At 39.1% G+C, this 17569-nt stretch overlaps 1 protein-coding gene across 1 annotated transcript in view; it reads right to left on the bottom strand.

Annotated features, from left to right (window-relative positions):
* The window catches only part of LOC146636228 (basement membrane-specific heparan sulfate proteoglycan core protein-like), a 43058-nt gene extending 25697 nt beyond the window's left edge, over positions 1-17361 (bottom strand). Inside the window, exons 1-14 of the mRNA XM_085350306.1 lie at positions 17325-17361; positions 16852-16887; positions 16416-16682; positions 15446-15716; positions 13862-14136; positions 13467-13727; positions 12218-12496; positions 11845-12105; positions 10810-11073; positions 10345-10611; positions 9583-9861; positions 9192-9467; positions 8690-8989; positions 8293-8553 (exon numbers count right to left, since the gene is read on the bottom strand). Of these exons, the coding sequence (XP_085206432.1) occupies positions 8293-8553; positions 8690-8989; positions 9192-9467; positions 9583-9861; positions 10345-10611; positions 10810-11073; positions 11845-12105; positions 12218-12496; positions 13467-13727; positions 13862-14136; positions 15446-15716; positions 16416-16682; positions 16852-16887; positions 17325-17361 (3334 nt within the window). The remainder of the gene's footprint in view (positions 1-8292; positions 8554-8689; positions 8990-9191; positions 9468-9582; positions 9862-10344; positions 10612-10809; positions 11074-11844; positions 12106-12217; positions 12497-13466; positions 13728-13861; positions 14137-15445; positions 15717-16415; positions 16683-16851; positions 16888-17324) is intronic.
* Between the last annotated feature and the right edge of the window lie 208 nt (positions 17362-17569).

The raw sequence follows: 17569 nt of genomic DNA on the forward strand, positions 1-17569 counted from the left end.
CACACGACTACTTCAAGATGACAAAGCAACAGGGTGATATATACCAGTTTTTAAATTGTGTTTATAGGCCAGAGTCATGATAAACAATATGTACGTGTGTTTTTTCCTGAATAGTTTCGTCACGTTTACTGTCTAAGAACAACGCTAGCAAACAGTTTCAGACTGACACCCAGTGACTTACAAATAGAAGGACTGGTCCCCCATTTCCTCCCATGAGTCCTGGATCTGGTTCTTCAGTGCTGTGCTTTTGAGATGCTGGAGGTTGCTGAACTGCAATGTCTGTCCCTGAAAACCACTTTTTTTTGCTGGCCATAAAATCTGCCAGGTGGATTAATGAGCTCTGTCGGTACACAGGCAATGCTGGTTGCTGGACTGGAAAGTGGTGATCCTCCGGCCCAACAGTTACGAACATCTCCCACTGGGGACCTGGACAAGGTTGCAGGCCTGGTTGCCCTGTGCCATCTCTGTGCTTTGTCACAGCATGTCTTGCAAATCTGGTCGTTCAGGAAGACAGACCACCTTTTTGTGAGCTTCCACTGTGGAATTCTGGGCAGACCCCTGTCTAAGTCACAATTGTTCCATAGGGTTGTGGAGGCCATTCAGCAGGCATATGCCTCTTCAGATGCTGATCTTGGTTCTTTGGACACAGTTACACCTACATTTACAACACACAGAGATTTATTTTTCTTCTGCAACATGTTGTGATGTAAATAATAGACTCTGAAGTCAAAGTCTTTTTCCTTTATCATCACAACTCTGGGAAATATTTAACACTCAGACAAGCAGACTAATGCATTGCAATAAAAAATAACTGAATTGCGCCCTCTGTTGAGTACCAGCTCTAAACACAACCCAGTGTTTATATTGGAGAGGTGTTTTTGTATGAGAAAGGTGGAGAATGACAAGGATCTGACTGTCTGAAGTTACACAAAGAAAAATATATTCAGATCTGGTTTTGTGGGTAGAGAGAGTGACAGATTCTCTTGAGATTTAATGCAAATATACATACACTTTTGCAGTGAAATGCTGCAAAGAGAATACACTCAGAGAATACACATATAACCAGGGACAGGGACCCTAGAAACAGTACAACAGTAAATTGTTGCATTTTTCTTTTTAACAGAAATTATTAACCTATGCCCATAAATGTAAAAGAGAGATCTATATGTGCATGCAGCTAAATTTGTGCAGGTCCACCACGACAAACAGTCACGTGTTAGAGAGCACAGCAGTGAGAACCTTGTGCGCTGTCCATGGTGCTGAAATTTTAAGGTAAATAAATTTAATATTTCACTATTTCTAGACGTGTGTAATAATGCAAGATTTGATATTAATCTGATTTCAAGTAAAATACAAGACTGATACCAGTGCCAATACTTTTTAATAATTAAGCTCCATCATCAGATTGCTAATTCTGACTGAATTTTCATGACCTTTAAGTGTTTTCTTTTGTCCTTTGGATTATTAATTAGTTCAAACCTGGGACAGAAATAAAAACAATAATCTAGCACATCTAATAGTATTTTAACTACAGTAATCAGACAGTATCTTTTTCACATTTAGCACAACAGGGTAATTATATTGAATCAAATCTGAGTCATACTATGTTTGGTATATTTGTTTCAATTCCTGTAATTGTTTTCATTTAAATGTTTCAGTTAGATAAATGTATTATATCAAGGTTTTAGCATAATTGAGACTTTAGGAGTTGGCTAAAGTAAGAATGAGCCATTTCCACTATAAATTAAAGTAATATAACTGAATTATCACTATTTTCACAGTTATCTACATAGATATTCTTTACTTACTGGGTTGCTGGATGGTCCTGGTTAGCTGAGCACACTCGATTACTTGTTTGCCTGGCACTGCTGAGTCAGTGACAGTAAAACATAAAACACAAGAGAGGAGAAGCAAACTGTGGCTGCTCTGTGACACCTGAAAGCAGCAGCATTTACACAGACAGCCAGGTTGCCTCTTTGATGAAACTGCAGCGGTGCATACAGGAGAACAGAAACTGAAGTATCAAGCTCATTACACTCGTATTGATCAACATTGATACAAATGCTGGTATCAAAATTATCAATATTTGAATCAATCTGCACATGATTACTATTTATTTGAGTCCAATAAAACTTTATTAATGAAACTGTATTTTTAAAGTGTATTAATGTAAATGCTTTGATCACTATGACATCCATCCAAGGCCTGATTATTTTCATGATAGGGTCCAAAGTCAATATCATCATTCCTCTGTTCTCTCTGTTCTTCAGTCATATCAACTCTTCTCACTCCTTACAATAAATTATAAATGGATTAATGTCTCCCTCTATTGGCCACCAGCTGTAAGCACAGTCCAGTGCTTGGACTTGGAAGCTGTGTTCAGAGTTTGACATGGGAAATATGGGACAAGGAGCTATAACTTTATATCCACACTGACACTTAAAGCCCGTCACAGGACCGACCTTGAACACTGATGTCTCTCTGATGTGGAGAATAGATGACTTCAAATGTTCTATTAGAAAGATTTCGGGTAGCAATGAAGTGAAAACAGAATAACTAAATGAACATATCATAAATAATGATAAGAACAGCTAAGATAAGATAAGATAAGATAAAACTTTATTAATCCCTCGGGTGGGTTCCTCTGGGAAATTCGGTTTCCAAAAGCACAGCACCGACAGAAGTTACAGTTACAGAATATTATATATATAAACACACACACATATATAAATACAGAGACAATATAAATAAAATATACGAAGGGGATAAATAGAATAAATAGGAATAAAAATAAAAATACAAGTGAATTGCACATTTCAAGTATTGAGGTCTATTGCACCATTGACTATTAACAAAAGTATTGCACAAAAGGTATTGCACAGTGAGGTGAAGAGGCACTACAGCTTAATTGTTCCCCCCTCCTTTGTCCACCTGTCTCCCCTCCCTCTCCCCTCCAGAGAGGAGTTAAACAGTCTGATGGCGTGTGGGACAAAGGAGTTTTTAAGTCTGTTAGTTCTTGTCTTGGGGAGAAGCAACCTGTCACTGAACAGACTCTTCTGGTTGTTAATGGCCGTGTGCAGAGGATGCCCAGCATTGTTCATAATGTCCAGCAGTTTTTTTAGTGTCCTTTTCTCTGCCACTGACACCAGAGTGTCCAGCTTCATGCCGACCACAGAGCCAGCCTTCCTGATCAGTTTCTCCAGCCTGGATGAGCTGTTAGGAAGCTGGAGTTCATGGAGGAAACCCACACAGATGCAAACTCCACACAGAATCACCTACACCTGTGATTCAAGAACAGTACAGCACATATGGAGCACACACAGAAAATGATATCATTAATATGAAAATGAATTTGCCTCTAAAAAGTAAAATATGAGAACTTAAATTAAACAATAAATTTGATGGTTCTTTCATAATAAATGAGCAGATCATAAATCAACAATCAGGAAAACAGCTGCTCATGAAATTCCCGCTGTGCTCTTTGTCTGAACTCCTTGTTTCCTCTCTGCTGTGTGAAGTTTGATGAGAACATGAATCAATCATAAATCTGCTGAAAAGAAGACTTGTGGCTCAAACCACAGGCTGTGTTTCCTCTTCTCTATGTGGCTCAGTCAGAAATCAGGAGCTCCTTTAATTTCAGTGCATAAAAAAAATCATGAAGCAGAAGAGAAAGTTAGAAACTATATTTTAAGTAGTTTAAAAGCGATTTGATTTTTACCAGCTCACTTTATTAAACAGATAATAAAGAATCTACAGTGTAATAACATAGATAAAATAGAAATAGAAAATCAAGATTTATATGTCATACACAGAGTTTTCATGGCTTTGGTGAACATGAGACTGACACTGTCAAAATAAATTGGTAGTACATGAAAGTACGGGCCAGACCTCCCAGAGAAAACTGGAAAAACTGCTACACAGTAAAAAGGCTGCTGAGCATAACGTCACAGCAGTTGTTACTTCCCATCATGTTGATAGCTTTAGTTCATTTTGGAGGGTTTGAAGCTGTTTTAAATGACAATGAGTGCCTTTAAATAAAAGCTCTCTTTCAGTGGATTCATGCACAACACTGAACAGCTGTAACATGTACTCTCAGTCTGACACACAACAACAACACACTTTATTTATGTCACACTTTTATTAACAAAGTTGCAAAGTGCTTCACAGAAAGACATTTATAATATATTACAAATACAAGAAACAATTAAAAAGACAAAAACAGATCTGCAGTACATTAAAGTCCATTAAAATTACTATCTAATGGGAGAGAAACAAGTGAAACACACTGAGCGAAGTGAGGAAATATAAACTCAGGCTATCAGGATCATTGCTTTGAATTCAAAACCTTCTCCTTGTCACTCAAAGCGACTTCAAGTATTTAAGAGACTTTAAACAGAAACAGAAAAAACAGCTAAAGAGCTGCTGTTAAGACTTTAGAGCTGTGGCTGAATTTGGATTTTGTCACAATCTGTAGCTGCAGACTCTGTGGCTCTTTGTAAGGATCCAAATGCAGACAAAATCAAAATTTTAACAAAAAAACGTTTTTCATGGCTGGAAACAAACATGAAGCAAATCAGGTTAACCAAAAATAAACAAAGAACTGACTGAGAAAAAACAAACAAACTGGGAAAGCTGAAACTTAAAGTAACAGGAAACCTGGAACACTGGGAATACCTTTGAAGGATTGAGAGAACATGGAGACATAAGGATTAGCAGATGCACTGACAACAGACACTATGGCTGTATCCCAGTTCAGGGTCTGCACCCTTAAAGTACGCAGCCTCAACGATCCTCAAGGGCCGTGTACTCAAAGACCGCTAAGGCCGGAAGTGCGAGGCTTGTGTAATGGGACGGTCTAGCCTCCGTTGCGCTGATACTGTTGTTTGTCAATAAAGTTTAAAAAAAAAAAAAAAAAGCCTCTGTTGCGCTGCCCAGGTTGCCTAGCAACCACGATACTAACCACTGGAAATGTGTCACAGCTTTGTCTGACAGAAATGAAGGAGAAAATCTTTTGTTCATTTATTTGTTTCTACATGAGCTTTGATCATTCTCTGTAAGATTAAGCTCAGCTATTGAACGGCGTATATTTTAAAGTAAAGGCTTTGAAACCAAGTTAGTACAAACATCACTAATGTCACATAACTTTGCCGACATGTGGCCAACAGTAATGTTTAATGTTCTTCGTTATTAAACATTTGCAAATAAATAAGTGACATAATATTCAGTACTTAAAGTGTACTCTTCGGCCGCTTTTTTCTGCAAATTTATCCACACCCATCACGCGCTATGCATTCTGGGATATGTTGGGCCACGAAGTCTACACTGCCACAGCCTTAAAATTCAGGGAAATGAAGGACGCATTTCAGGGCCGCATTTCGAGCAGCCTTTGAATTGGGACAGCCTTCGGCGCGCCGCTGTGACGTAATCGGCCTTGAAATGCGTACTTTAAGGCTGCAGACCCTGAATTGGGATACAGCCAATATATACACAAGAGGGTGATCAGTGGAAACACATTGGGAAAACAGCTCTGATGAATTAAATATAACGAGACAGGGAAGCCAAACCAAACACACTGAACACGGGATGAAATGCTGTCAAAATAAAACAGGAAGGACATGAACACATGAGCTTGATGCAGAAACAGGTATAAACAAACAGAGAGACAAAAGACGAAACACAAGGAGAAGACAAAACACACTGACACAACTAAGACACACGGAGGGCGAGTGAGCAGAGACATGGATGACGCAACAGACTCTCACAAGCGACACAGGGATGAGACAAACACACAAGTGGAACCTCACAGACAACAAACCATAAACTGGAAATACAAGAAAACTCAGAAACATAGAAAGAACTAAACTCCTGCTTAAACTGTATAAACTTAAACTTAGACCATCTTCACACTTTCACAGAGAGACTCACAAAAGCAAAATAGCCTCAGAATCTTTGGTCAACGACCCAGCACCCTGACAGATTGACATTATTGTAGTCAGAGCTCTCCTCTGCGTCACCACGTTGCCCTGTTGAGGTGATCAAATGAAAGCATTTCAAAACAAACACCTTCTGTTCTCTGCTTAAATGCATTTATTATCAGTGAGAATAATTACCAATGTATATTTTGCATTTAAAATCTCACATTTTGTGCACTCACTTGTCTTGTTAATGACTTTGAGCTGAATCACAGATGCGACATTGGCAGCAATGAAATAATAATCTTACTGATGTTAATGTTCCCTTCCGTGAATCTCAACATTATTATGTTGGAGGGGTTTGTGTGTCCCATGGATCCCAGGGGCTGTGTTGTTGTTGGAGGGGGGGCCTCCTGGTAGGGTCTCCCATGGCAAATTTTATCCGGTCCCTCACCCAGGACCAGACAAACAATAATAAAAAAAAAAAACCTGAATGAAAGGAACAGTTCACTCTGCCCTTGAAAGGGTTAATGGGGTCCCGCCATGAAGCAACGTCTGGGGAGGGTGCCTAAGAGCAAGCACCTGGTGGCCAGGCATTGGTCCATGGGGCCCAGCTGGGCATAGCCCAAAAAAAGGACATGGGTCCACCCTCCTATAGGCCCACCACTCGCAGGAGGAGAGGGGAGTAGATTGGTGCTACGTCCACTGTACCGGTACGTCAAGATGAAGAGAGAACTGACTGTAAAAGTGAAGCTCTCAGTTTACATCTCTACCCTCACTTATGGTCACAAGCTCTGGGTTAGTGACCCCAAAGAACAAGATCGTGGATATAAGCAGTGGAAATAAGCTTACTTCAAAGTTTGGCTTGCTTCTCCTTTAGAGATAGCATTAGGTGTTTGGCCATGTGGGAGGGGCTCAGAGTAGAACCACATTTGAGGTGGTTCAGGCATCTGACAAGGATGCCTCATGTGTGATGTTTTTCAGGCATGTCCCACTGTGAGGAGACCCTGGGGCAAAAAGAGGAAATGCTGAAGAGATTATATCTCTCGGCTGGTGTGGGGAAGCCTTGGTGTTCCCCCAGACAAGCTGGAGGATGTGGCCTCTCTGTTTAGGATGCTGCCCCCACGACCTGGTCCCAAGTGTAAGAAAATAGTTGGACGCATGGACTTCAATGTTAAACAAAGTTATTATATAATCATCCAGCGTCCACAAGCTCAATATTAATGAAAGTTTATACTTTACCATTTTCAGAGTTTTCAGACCTTCTGATTATCTCATAGCCACAACGATCACCTGCAGGTCAGAGAAAATCAGTCACCTCATGTCTGTGATGCTATTTTAAAAAACAAATACTATTGAAAATAACATTTATATTAAAAGCTGCAGCAGATTTAATAAGTACAGTCTTGTTGCAAACAGCAGCAAAATATTATAACTGGATGAAAAACTAACCAGCAAGAAGAGAGGAGTACACTTGCTGCTGATGGTGTTGATTAAACATCTGCTCATTAACAGCACCTTTATTAAAAATGTAGAATAAGACTTTTGCTTTTAAATGAACCTCATGATGGATTTGCGTCTTTGAAGGATAAAGAGTTTGTGTTAAGTAAAGGAAAAGGTCTCACTGTTGGTTGTTGTGCAGCGATACAACAAGAGCAGGAGAATAATAATGAGAGAGACTCCACAAACCAGTCGAACAATCAACCACACAGGAGATGAAGAGCTGTCAGCTCCTGACACAGTTACTGTGACAACAAACAATAAAGTTTAATTATACTTTATAATTCATAAAATCATTTTAGGAAAGTTCTCAGAAAATAAAGCGAGGTAACTTCAAGCCTTAAAACAAAACTCATTTATAAAAATCCATCAAATGTTTTGATCCTGCTCACCTTTAACTGACATCCAGCTCTGTGCTGACTCTCTTCCTGAGTACTGACACTTGTAGAAACCTTCATCAGACTTTGACACTGCAGAGATCTTCAGCTCCCCTCGGGGATCATTTTCAATAAGTTTGTCATTGTGATAGAAAAACACATTGGAAAGTATTTTTTGTGTTCTCAAACTGCAGCTCAGACTAACAGAAGCTCCCTCAGTCACAGGATGAACAGGACTCACCAGGATAGGACCATCACCATCATCTGTGACACAATCACACACAATTGTTTCAGTCACATCAGCTGGTGCACACTTTGAGAAAGAGCTGTCAAACAATAAAAAGAACAGATTGTACAAATGTTCATCATGAAGATCTGATCTTGTGTATTTAAAAACTGCTATTTCTCTACATAAAATGACTTCACATACAGCAAAGCTGGGACAAATGTTCATGTGACGTCTAAATCATTAACATCCAAGAAGTAAATGTACAATAGCATACTCTGTACAGTGATGTTGACTGCACTGCTGAACTCTCCTGATCCAGACTCACACCAGTACACTGCAGTATCTGACTTTGATGTGTTGATGTCACATGTGGATCCAGTCATTCTCCTACAGTCAGAGTACAGTCGGCCGTCCTCAGAGAACTTCCTCACTCTCCACTCAGTGAAGTTTCCCTCACAGGTCAGTGAGACAGAGTCAGAGGTGAAGTGTTGCACTCTGTCAGGACTCACTGTGAGAGACGCTGCTGAATGAACATCTGGAAACAACATGCAGTGAAGAGACAAAGCTCACAGATGTTAGGAACAAAAAATGTCAAATTAGTATTAGAAAAAAAATAATGAGCTGAATCTTGGTGGATTACAGTGATGACACAACTTATTAGACAGACTGACCTGCAGACCAGACAAACTTTGGTTGACTGTGATCAGTGTGATACTCTGGGTCTCCTCTTCCAGCTCTGCACACATATCCTGCTGTGTGTGTCTGTCCATGAATGATGTAGGAGTCCTGTGCAGTCCCACTGCCATCAGGTAGCAGCTCATAACTGGAGGATTTCTCTGATAGATCAGGAACAGCTTTATACCAGTAGAAGCTCCATCCTGCAGACGGATGTTCAACCTCACAGTTCAGAGTTACTGAGGCTCCAGGACTCAGCCATGATGGAGACACAGTGAGGACAGGACGGGGTTCATCTGTTCAACAAAGATTTTCTCTCAATCTTTCGTCTCTTAACTCTGAATTCAATGTCACTAAAATGTTGACTCACAAATATTTATGATGAACTTTAAGAGTGAGACTATCTAAACATGTCAAATATCTCAACATGTACTAATAAAAACACATTTTTACAAACTGTTTCTATTTCCAGGTTAAATGAACTATGACTCTACTTACTGTCAGAAACTGTCAGTGTGACTGAATCACTCCACTCTGTTGTTTCATGCTGTGAACTTTTCATTCTGCCCTTACAGCGATAGTTTCCACTGTTGGATGATGAAGCAGATCTAATCCTGTATTCATTTTGATTTGGAGCTTTTATCCTGCTGTTTGTTTCCCACTCATAATCCCACTCAGTGTCTCCTCCATGGATCTCACATCTGACAGTGATCGTCTCTCCTCTGTATATCTCAGACCAGTTTGGATACAGAGTCACAACAGGCCTGTTTGAGGCTGTTACTGTTCAAGAAAGTACAATAAAAACACATGAATGTCAAAAATGTTAATGCCTTTTGTTCTTCATCTTCCTCCTTAATCAGGAGTTTATTTGACTTTATGTTAAACTGACCAGTTTTCCCAATCCTGACTGACTGGCTGTCCTCTGTGTAGTAAGCTGGGTTTCCTCTTCCTCCTCTGCACCTGTAGAGTCCTTCCTGTGAGACACTGATTTGTCCATTTGAGTGGAAAACTGCATCTTGTGTGGTCAGGGCTTCAGAGGATTTCTCATCTCTGTACCAGTAGTATTTCCATCCAGATGATGATGATGGGCTCACAGAGCAGGTCAGGGTCACACTGCCCCCTACTGGAACAGCTGTGTTATCAGCTCTCAGTTTGGCCTTTGGTTTATCTGCAGTTCAGTTTAGAAAAAGAACAAAAGTCAATGACTGAATCAAACCAGTTTAAATAACTTGGTGGAAATATGTAAATAATAAATATCACATAACTTTAATGGTGAAGCTGCAACAAACTGTACAACTGTCACACAAATACAACACTAATCTTTCATATTTAATTTGCTGCATTTCTAAGTTAAAAACACACATGAGGAACAATCAGTGGATTTAATGTTTCTTAGTGGATGTGGTGGAGCAGCTGAGACAGATTCAGCATTTGTTCTGCATTTCATCTTTCATGTATTAGAGCTGCACAGCAGAGAAGTTACTCTCATATGTTTTGTTCTCTTCACTGTGAATAAAAAGCTGCTGTTCAGGTTTTTGTTGCTGGAATAAAAACTAAACATTTTACTGACCAACATGAAAGACAGTTATAAAGCTGTAAGAAAGAAGAAGTGCTTTTTCCTTATTTAGATACTCTGGATGAAAGATCTTACATGATACAGTCAGTGTGATGATATCACTCCACTCTGAGAAGAAATAGTCCCTCCTGCCCCGGCAGCTGTATCCTCCACTGTCAGACTCAGTAGCTCTGATGATTCTGTATTCATTGGATGTTGGAGGTGTGTTTAACTTGGCTGCTCTCCATTCATACGTCCACTGAGCTCCTTCACCTCCCTGAATCTCACATCTGACAGTGACTGTCTCACCGCTGTATATCTGAGGCCAGGATGGCTGCAGGGTCACAGTGGGCTTACTGGGAACTGTTCACAGAAAAATATCCAGTTAGAGACAAATAGAAACATGAAGATAAAAAAAATAAGACGGAATAAATTCTTCTATTTGTCAGGAGTTGTCTCTCATTTCAGGGTTAATAAACTCACAGTTGTTGAATGAAATTGTTAGCACAGAACACAAAATGACATCTCTCAGTTTGGCAGCAATAAAATAATTGAACTCACGAGTTTCTGTAACTGTGACGTCACTGCTGTCCTCTGTGTAGTAAACTGGATCTCCTCTCCCTCCTCTGCAGTGGTACAGACCTCCTTGTGAGACTCTGTTTGCTTCATTTCCTCTCATGAGCTGAGCTTTAGAAGAGACTGAATCACGTCTGAACCAGTCAAACTTCCAGCCAGCAGAGCCCTCCACAGAGCAGCTCAGTGTCACACTGCCCCCTGCTGGTATGACTGAACTTTGTGCTGTCAGTGTGGCTCTGGGTTTACTTGCTGTTGAAGAAACAAAATAAGTAAAACATTAAATCACCCTCAAGAATAAACTTGTTACAGCACTGATCAAACTTTAAACTTTCACTGATTAATTTATCTACAAACAGAAACAAAGTAGTTTTTGTTGGAGCTCTTTAAAGCACCTGCAAGGATAGCATGCTAATGCTAAGCTAGCCAATAACCAAGAGTGATTAACTTCATCCTAACAAACTGATGAGCAGTCAGGCTGCAGCTCCATTTCTACCTGTTCATGTTTCTACTGTAGAATCACCATGACAACCGATGTAAGGTCTCTTTGTGCTGATTTTGTGTAAGAATTTTTTTGCTTTACTTTTTTCTAGTAATGATCCCAACAAAGAGGAGAAATACCTCCAACATGCACAAACATTTGACCTCACAGCCTCTAATCTGCATGAATGTCTTTGATATTGTGCTTAGAGATGGTGGCGACTCTCAAAGTGGAGCCAGTGAGAATCAATAAATTCTTATCCATTCCCATCCCTACCTGCATGTGACACATTAGACTGTCTAACAAACTAAAGATTTCACTGATTTATCATTCTCTTATCAAACTGTCATCTCTGTACATTCTTCTTTACATTGCTGATATTTTAAGAGCCTCCATGGTGTCTCTCCTTTCTGTTTGCACAGTGAGAAAAACTGTTGTCCTGAGCTGCCTGCAGACAGCTGGATCATTGTTGGAGTTTTCCTGTTAAGACAGATGTAAACATGAAAACATTAAATGTCAGCATGAATCATGGTCCAACTCACATGAAACTGTCAGTCTGAAGGCATCACTCCATCCTGTTAAGAGATAGTCACTGCTACCCCGACATCTGTAGTCTCCACTGTGGGACACTGAAACTCTGCTGATCCTGTATTCACTGGATGTTGGAGGGCTGTTTGTGTTGGGTGCTGTCCATTCATATTTCCACACCTTTCCTTCACCTCCCTGAATCTCACATCTGACAGTGATTGTGTCACCAGTGAATATCTGAGACCAGCTGTGCTGCAGTTTCACAGCAGCCCAAACTGTTCAACAAACAAATAAAAACAAATATTAAACTGAAAAAATTATGTTTATAAATGGTTACTTTAATGTAGTCATTGTTTGTTTGTTTTTTATTTCACAACAAAATTTAACCCTCACCTTGTTTCTGAATTGTAACTGCAGCACTGTCCTCTGTGGAGAAAACTGGATCTCCTCTCCCTCCTCTGCAGTAATAGATGCCTCCTTCTGAAATACTGATCGTGTGCTTTGATGTTCCAGCTCCTATTTTCTGAGCTCCAGAAAACTGTGAATCACGTCTGAACCAGTCAAACTTCCAGCCAGCAGAGCCCTCCACAGAGCAGCTCAGTGTCACACTGCCCCCTGCTGGTATGACTGAACTTTGTGCTGTCAGTGTGGCTCTGGGTTTACTTGCTGTTGAAGAAACAAAATAAGTAAAACATTAAAACATCATGAAGAATAAACTTGCTACAGTACTGATCACACTTTAACCATTCACTGATTAATTTATCTACAAACACAAACAGTAATTAGTAATTCTGCATGTAGGGATGGGAGTAGAGAACTGGATTACAGCATACAGGATGAGAGTGATGGTAAAGTGGAAACTGTTCTAGGACAGAAACAACTGCATTCAAATAATCACCTGTTAACACAACTTTGGCTCTTTAAAGCACAGCATGCTAACGCTAAGCTAGCCAAGAACCCAGAGTGACGTTAAAGCTGAGTGAATGCTGACCCCAGACCAGCACTGTGAGAAATGAGTTGTGATTTACAGTAAAGCTGCTGCTGAAATTCAACAGGTAACAAACTGATGAGCAGTCAGGCTGCAGCTCCGTTTCTACCTGTTCAAGTTTCTACAGTAAAATCACCATGACGACCGCTTTAAAGTCTCTTTGTGCTGATTTTGTGTAAGAACTTTTTTGCTTTACTTTTTTTGAGAAATGATCCCAACACTGATCACAACAAAGAGGGGAAATACCTCCAACATGCACAAACATTTGACCTCACAGCCTCTAATCTGCATGAATGTCTTTGATATTCTGCTTAGAGATGGTGGCGACTCTCAAAGTGGAGCCAATGAGAATCAATAAATTCTTATCAATTCCCATCCCTACCTGCATGTGACACATTAGACTGTTTAACAAACTAAAGATTTCACTGAGTTATCATTCTCTTATCAAACTGTCATCTCTGTACATTCCTCTTTAAACTGCTGATAATTTAAGAGCCTCCATGGTGTCTCTCCTTTCTGTTTGCACAGTGAGAAAAACTGTTGTCCTGAGCTGCCTGCAGACAGCTGGATCATTGTTGGAGTTTTCCTGTTAAGACAGATGTAAACATGAAAACATGAAATGTCAGCATGAATCATGGTCCAACTCACATGAAACTGTCAGTCTGAAGGCATCACTCCATCCTGTTAAGAGATAGTCACTGCTACCCCGACATCTGTAGTCTCCACTGTGGGACACTGAAACTCTGCTGATCCTGTATTCACTGGATGTTGGAGGGCTGTTTGTGTTGGGTGCTGTCCATTCATATTTCCACACCTTTCCTTCACCTCCCTGAATCTCACATCTGAGAGTGATTGTCTCACCAGTGAATATCTGAGACCAGCTGTGCTGCAGATTCACAGCAGCCCAAACTGTTCAACAAACAAATATAAAAATTTAAATAAATATATCAAGAAGAACCACAAAACAAATAACAAAAATCATAGTTATAGTGTTACTTTAATTCATTTATAAATTTCAGTTGTATTTCACAACAAAATTTCACCCTCACCTTGTTTCTGAATTGTAACTGCAGCACTGTCCTCTGTGGAGAAAACTGGATCTCCTCTCCCTCCTCTGCAGTAATAGATGCCTCCTTCTGAAATACTGATCGTGTGCTCTGATGTTCCAGCTCCTATTTTCTGAGCTCCAGAAAACTCTGAATCACGTCTGAACCAGTCAAACTTCCAGCCAGCAGAGCCCTCCACAGAGCAGCTCAGTGTCACACTGCCCCCTGCTGGTATGATTGAACTGTGTGCTGTCAGTGTGGCTCTGGGTTTACTTGCTGTATAAGATACAGAAAAAGTTAATCTTTAAATTGTTGGTTGTCTAAGGAAGAAATTTCTTACAGCACTGATTATGTGTTAAACATTGACCAATTTAGAAAACAACGTGTAATTTTTCTGCATGTGAGACTTCGACTGCCTAGAAAAGTTTTTTTTTTTCAAATCAAAAATAGTTTGACTGCTTCATCTCTGTTTTCTTTTCATTACTGCTTTAATAGTTACAGTGCCGTGAACAACTTCTTTACTTTCTATCGGAGTGGGAGGAGAGTGTTTGAAAGAGAAGTATGTGTGTGTTTTTAAAGTCGTCTTACTACAAATATTATTAAAAAGTTATTTGAAAAAATCAAGTTCACACACAAAAGCTGACTGGAAGTTATTTTCTATCATTTAACATTTCATTTTAAATGTTGTACACAGCTACTACAACAGCAAAATAAAATGTTAAGCTGACGTTCATCACTTTCATGTATTTGTACAATTTTTAAAATTATAACACATTATTTGTTTTAATTCTTTTATTTATGCAGAGATGGGTGAACTGTTAACTGTTAGTGATCTGAGCCCAGCAGTAAAACTGGGACATCTGAGCTTCTGTTGTTTACCTGTGTTTGTTTGTTTGTTTTATTTTATTTTGTTTTCAAATAAAGTGAGTGTAAAACAGCTGAATCACAGACAGAAACTTATTTTTAAAGAATGAACATAAACACACTTTTCTCCACAAAGTCGTTTTCTGTACAAATGAGACTTTTTCAGGAAGAAGTTGGAATGAGTTTGATTTGCTTTCATAAAATCACTTTGAGGTTAACATGCAAACCAATGAGTTCAATAGAAATAAAATCAAAAACCTTTCTATCAAACCCACTCGTGTGTGTGTGCTTCAGATTAATTTTAATCTACGCCAGTATTTGATGAGATGATTGAATGACTTTTATTCTTTTTTTAAAGAAGTTTCATATTTGTTTTCATTTGTTGAGGGAGTTTGAAGAACTATATTTTATCCTGTTTGTGTCATCATTGTCCTCAGGTGATGGAGCAGCAGGTCAGCATTGGCGTCTCTATACCAGCTGAAAGTTCGTGACACAAAGTGGTGACAAACTGTCTACAATGAGGCTACTATCAGCTGCAGCTCTTTGTCTGACTAACAATGTAACATGCTTTGTAGACCATTGAATTCATCCTGTGCTGACCATTATGACATTTGTCAAATGGAGATCACACAACAAACATGAAATCAACACAGAAAACTTCACATTGTACGTTTGATAATCATGAGTGAATGTATATTTCAAACTAAATGACTGAACTCACAGGTTATCTCAATGGTGACATCATCACTTCTATCAGTGTAGTAAACTGGGTTTCCTCTTGTTCCTCTGCAGCTGTAGATTCCTCCTTGAGATACTCTGATATCTCTGTTTTGTTGATCTCTGATTTTACCTTCAGAGGTTCTTTGGGTTCGTCTGAACCACTCATATTTCCATCCATCAGAGCTCTGCACAGAGCAGGTCAGTGTCACACTGCCCCCTACTGGTATGATTGTTGTTCCTGCTGTCAGTGTGGCCCTGGGTCTATCTGCTGTTATGAAAAAGAAGAGAACAAAATGCACACCTGATACAATATAAATGTATAAAAGGTTAAAAAAAATCATTTTTTTAAATCCCCCCCCCCCCCCCAATAAAATCTACAAATGTCTTCATTATATATATTTTTTTCCTACAGTTTAAGTCACTTTAAATTTTTCTGATTTCTGTCTCAACATGGTGACAGAGCTGCAGTAATTCAGGTTGTAGATCTCTAAATAAGCACAGTATGAATGTTTGTTCAATCTCAGGCCTGAAGAAGTCACACTGAATGTAAACTAATGCAGTTCAAGGAAACACACACACACACACACACACACACACACACACACACACACACACACACACACACACACACACACACACACACATTTAGACAACAGAAACATCGTCACCTTAAATTATATGGATCTTTTGATGTTTCTTTTTTTTCATTATTTAAATTAAGTTTCATCCACAGTTATTCTTGTTATACAGTAAAACATGCACATGCTGTAATGACATATTGTCTGAGTATTTTGGTTGCAGTGTGTACTGTGAACAAAGTTAGGTAAAATGCAAGGATCTTTGTTAAAGTTCCAACACATAAGAAATACAATACTTTCAATGAAACATTTATTAAACACATATTTTTTTATAATTCAGATGAGTATTTTATCAGGAATCATCACAGCATTAATCACTGAGGACTTACCTAATACAGTTATAAAGACAGTATTACTGTTCTTTATATAATGTGACTCCTTCCTGCTACCAGAGCACTGATATTCACCACTGTGGCCTGTCGAGCTAATTTCTAATGTGCAGTCTTTGTTCTCCCTGTTGGGGGCATACTCTCGACCATCCTTGTTGATTGCATAATACCAGTCAGTGTCTTCTCCTTCATTCATGTCACACTTGAAGGTAACAAACTCTCCAATGAAATAACTGGACCAGTTGGGTTCAATAGTTAGTACAGCAGCTAGAATCCAACACAAACAATCAGACAACAGACAATCTGAAACACTTTATGCTCAAGGCAGAATGTTGATTGATTATTAATACTTTATTTATGTAGAGTCATACAGGTTGAGAATAATCTTTGCTAAATAAAAAGGAAGAAATAGAAAAAGTGAAAACTGTTCAGTCACCTTGAGCGTGTCCACTGCAGACGAGCGTACAGAGCACTACAATAAAGACAGAAACTTCAGACATTATCAAACTAAAGACACTCAAATCATGTGAGTGTTTTGTTGATGTTAGATTTGAAATGTAACATGTTAAAAGGCTGTTTAAATCTAGCACTGGCTTTAATCACTGCCGTTATATGTTTAATCAGTGTCTACTATGATTGGTTACATTTTATATTAGGATGTCAAAAGCATCAAATTATCACTGATGGAGAAACAAACCTTTCTTAGATAAACTAAACCAGCTCCACTCTGATCTGAGTCAGTGCACTAAAATCTAATCCAGTCTACAAACAACCATGTTGGTAACAAACATGAGAGTCCTCTGATCACATGACCTGCAATGGTACAAATGACTGATACTCTGTTCTTCTTACTAAAACATGTTTATGGATCAGTATGAATCAAACAATAGAAGTCAGTGATGTACTCACAGAATAGGCCCAGCTCACAGAGCAAAGTGGCTCCCATCCTCACATCCAGCAGTGACACGTCTGAAAACTTCTACAACTTTCTGTAAAGAGAGAGAGTGAAGCAGCAGCACAGCAGATACCAAAGAGCTGAGAAGGAAACAAAGAGGTTTTAAAACTTCTCTCTGCTTCCTTCCTTTTACACAGAAATAACAACTTAACAAGTTCTGACAAGATTTTTATGAAAAGGCCTTTAACACACAGACTAA

The sequence above is a fragment of the Diplotaxodon limnothrissa genome, linkage group LG3 (genome assembly GCF_057381915.1).
Source record: "Diplotaxodon limnothrissa isolate DT_005_m linkage group LG3, D_limnothrissa_male_GT1.1, whole genome shotgun sequence".
Classification (NCBI taxonomy): domain Eukaryota; kingdom Metazoa; phylum Chordata; class Actinopteri; order Cichliformes; family Cichlidae; genus Diplotaxodon; species Diplotaxodon limnothrissa.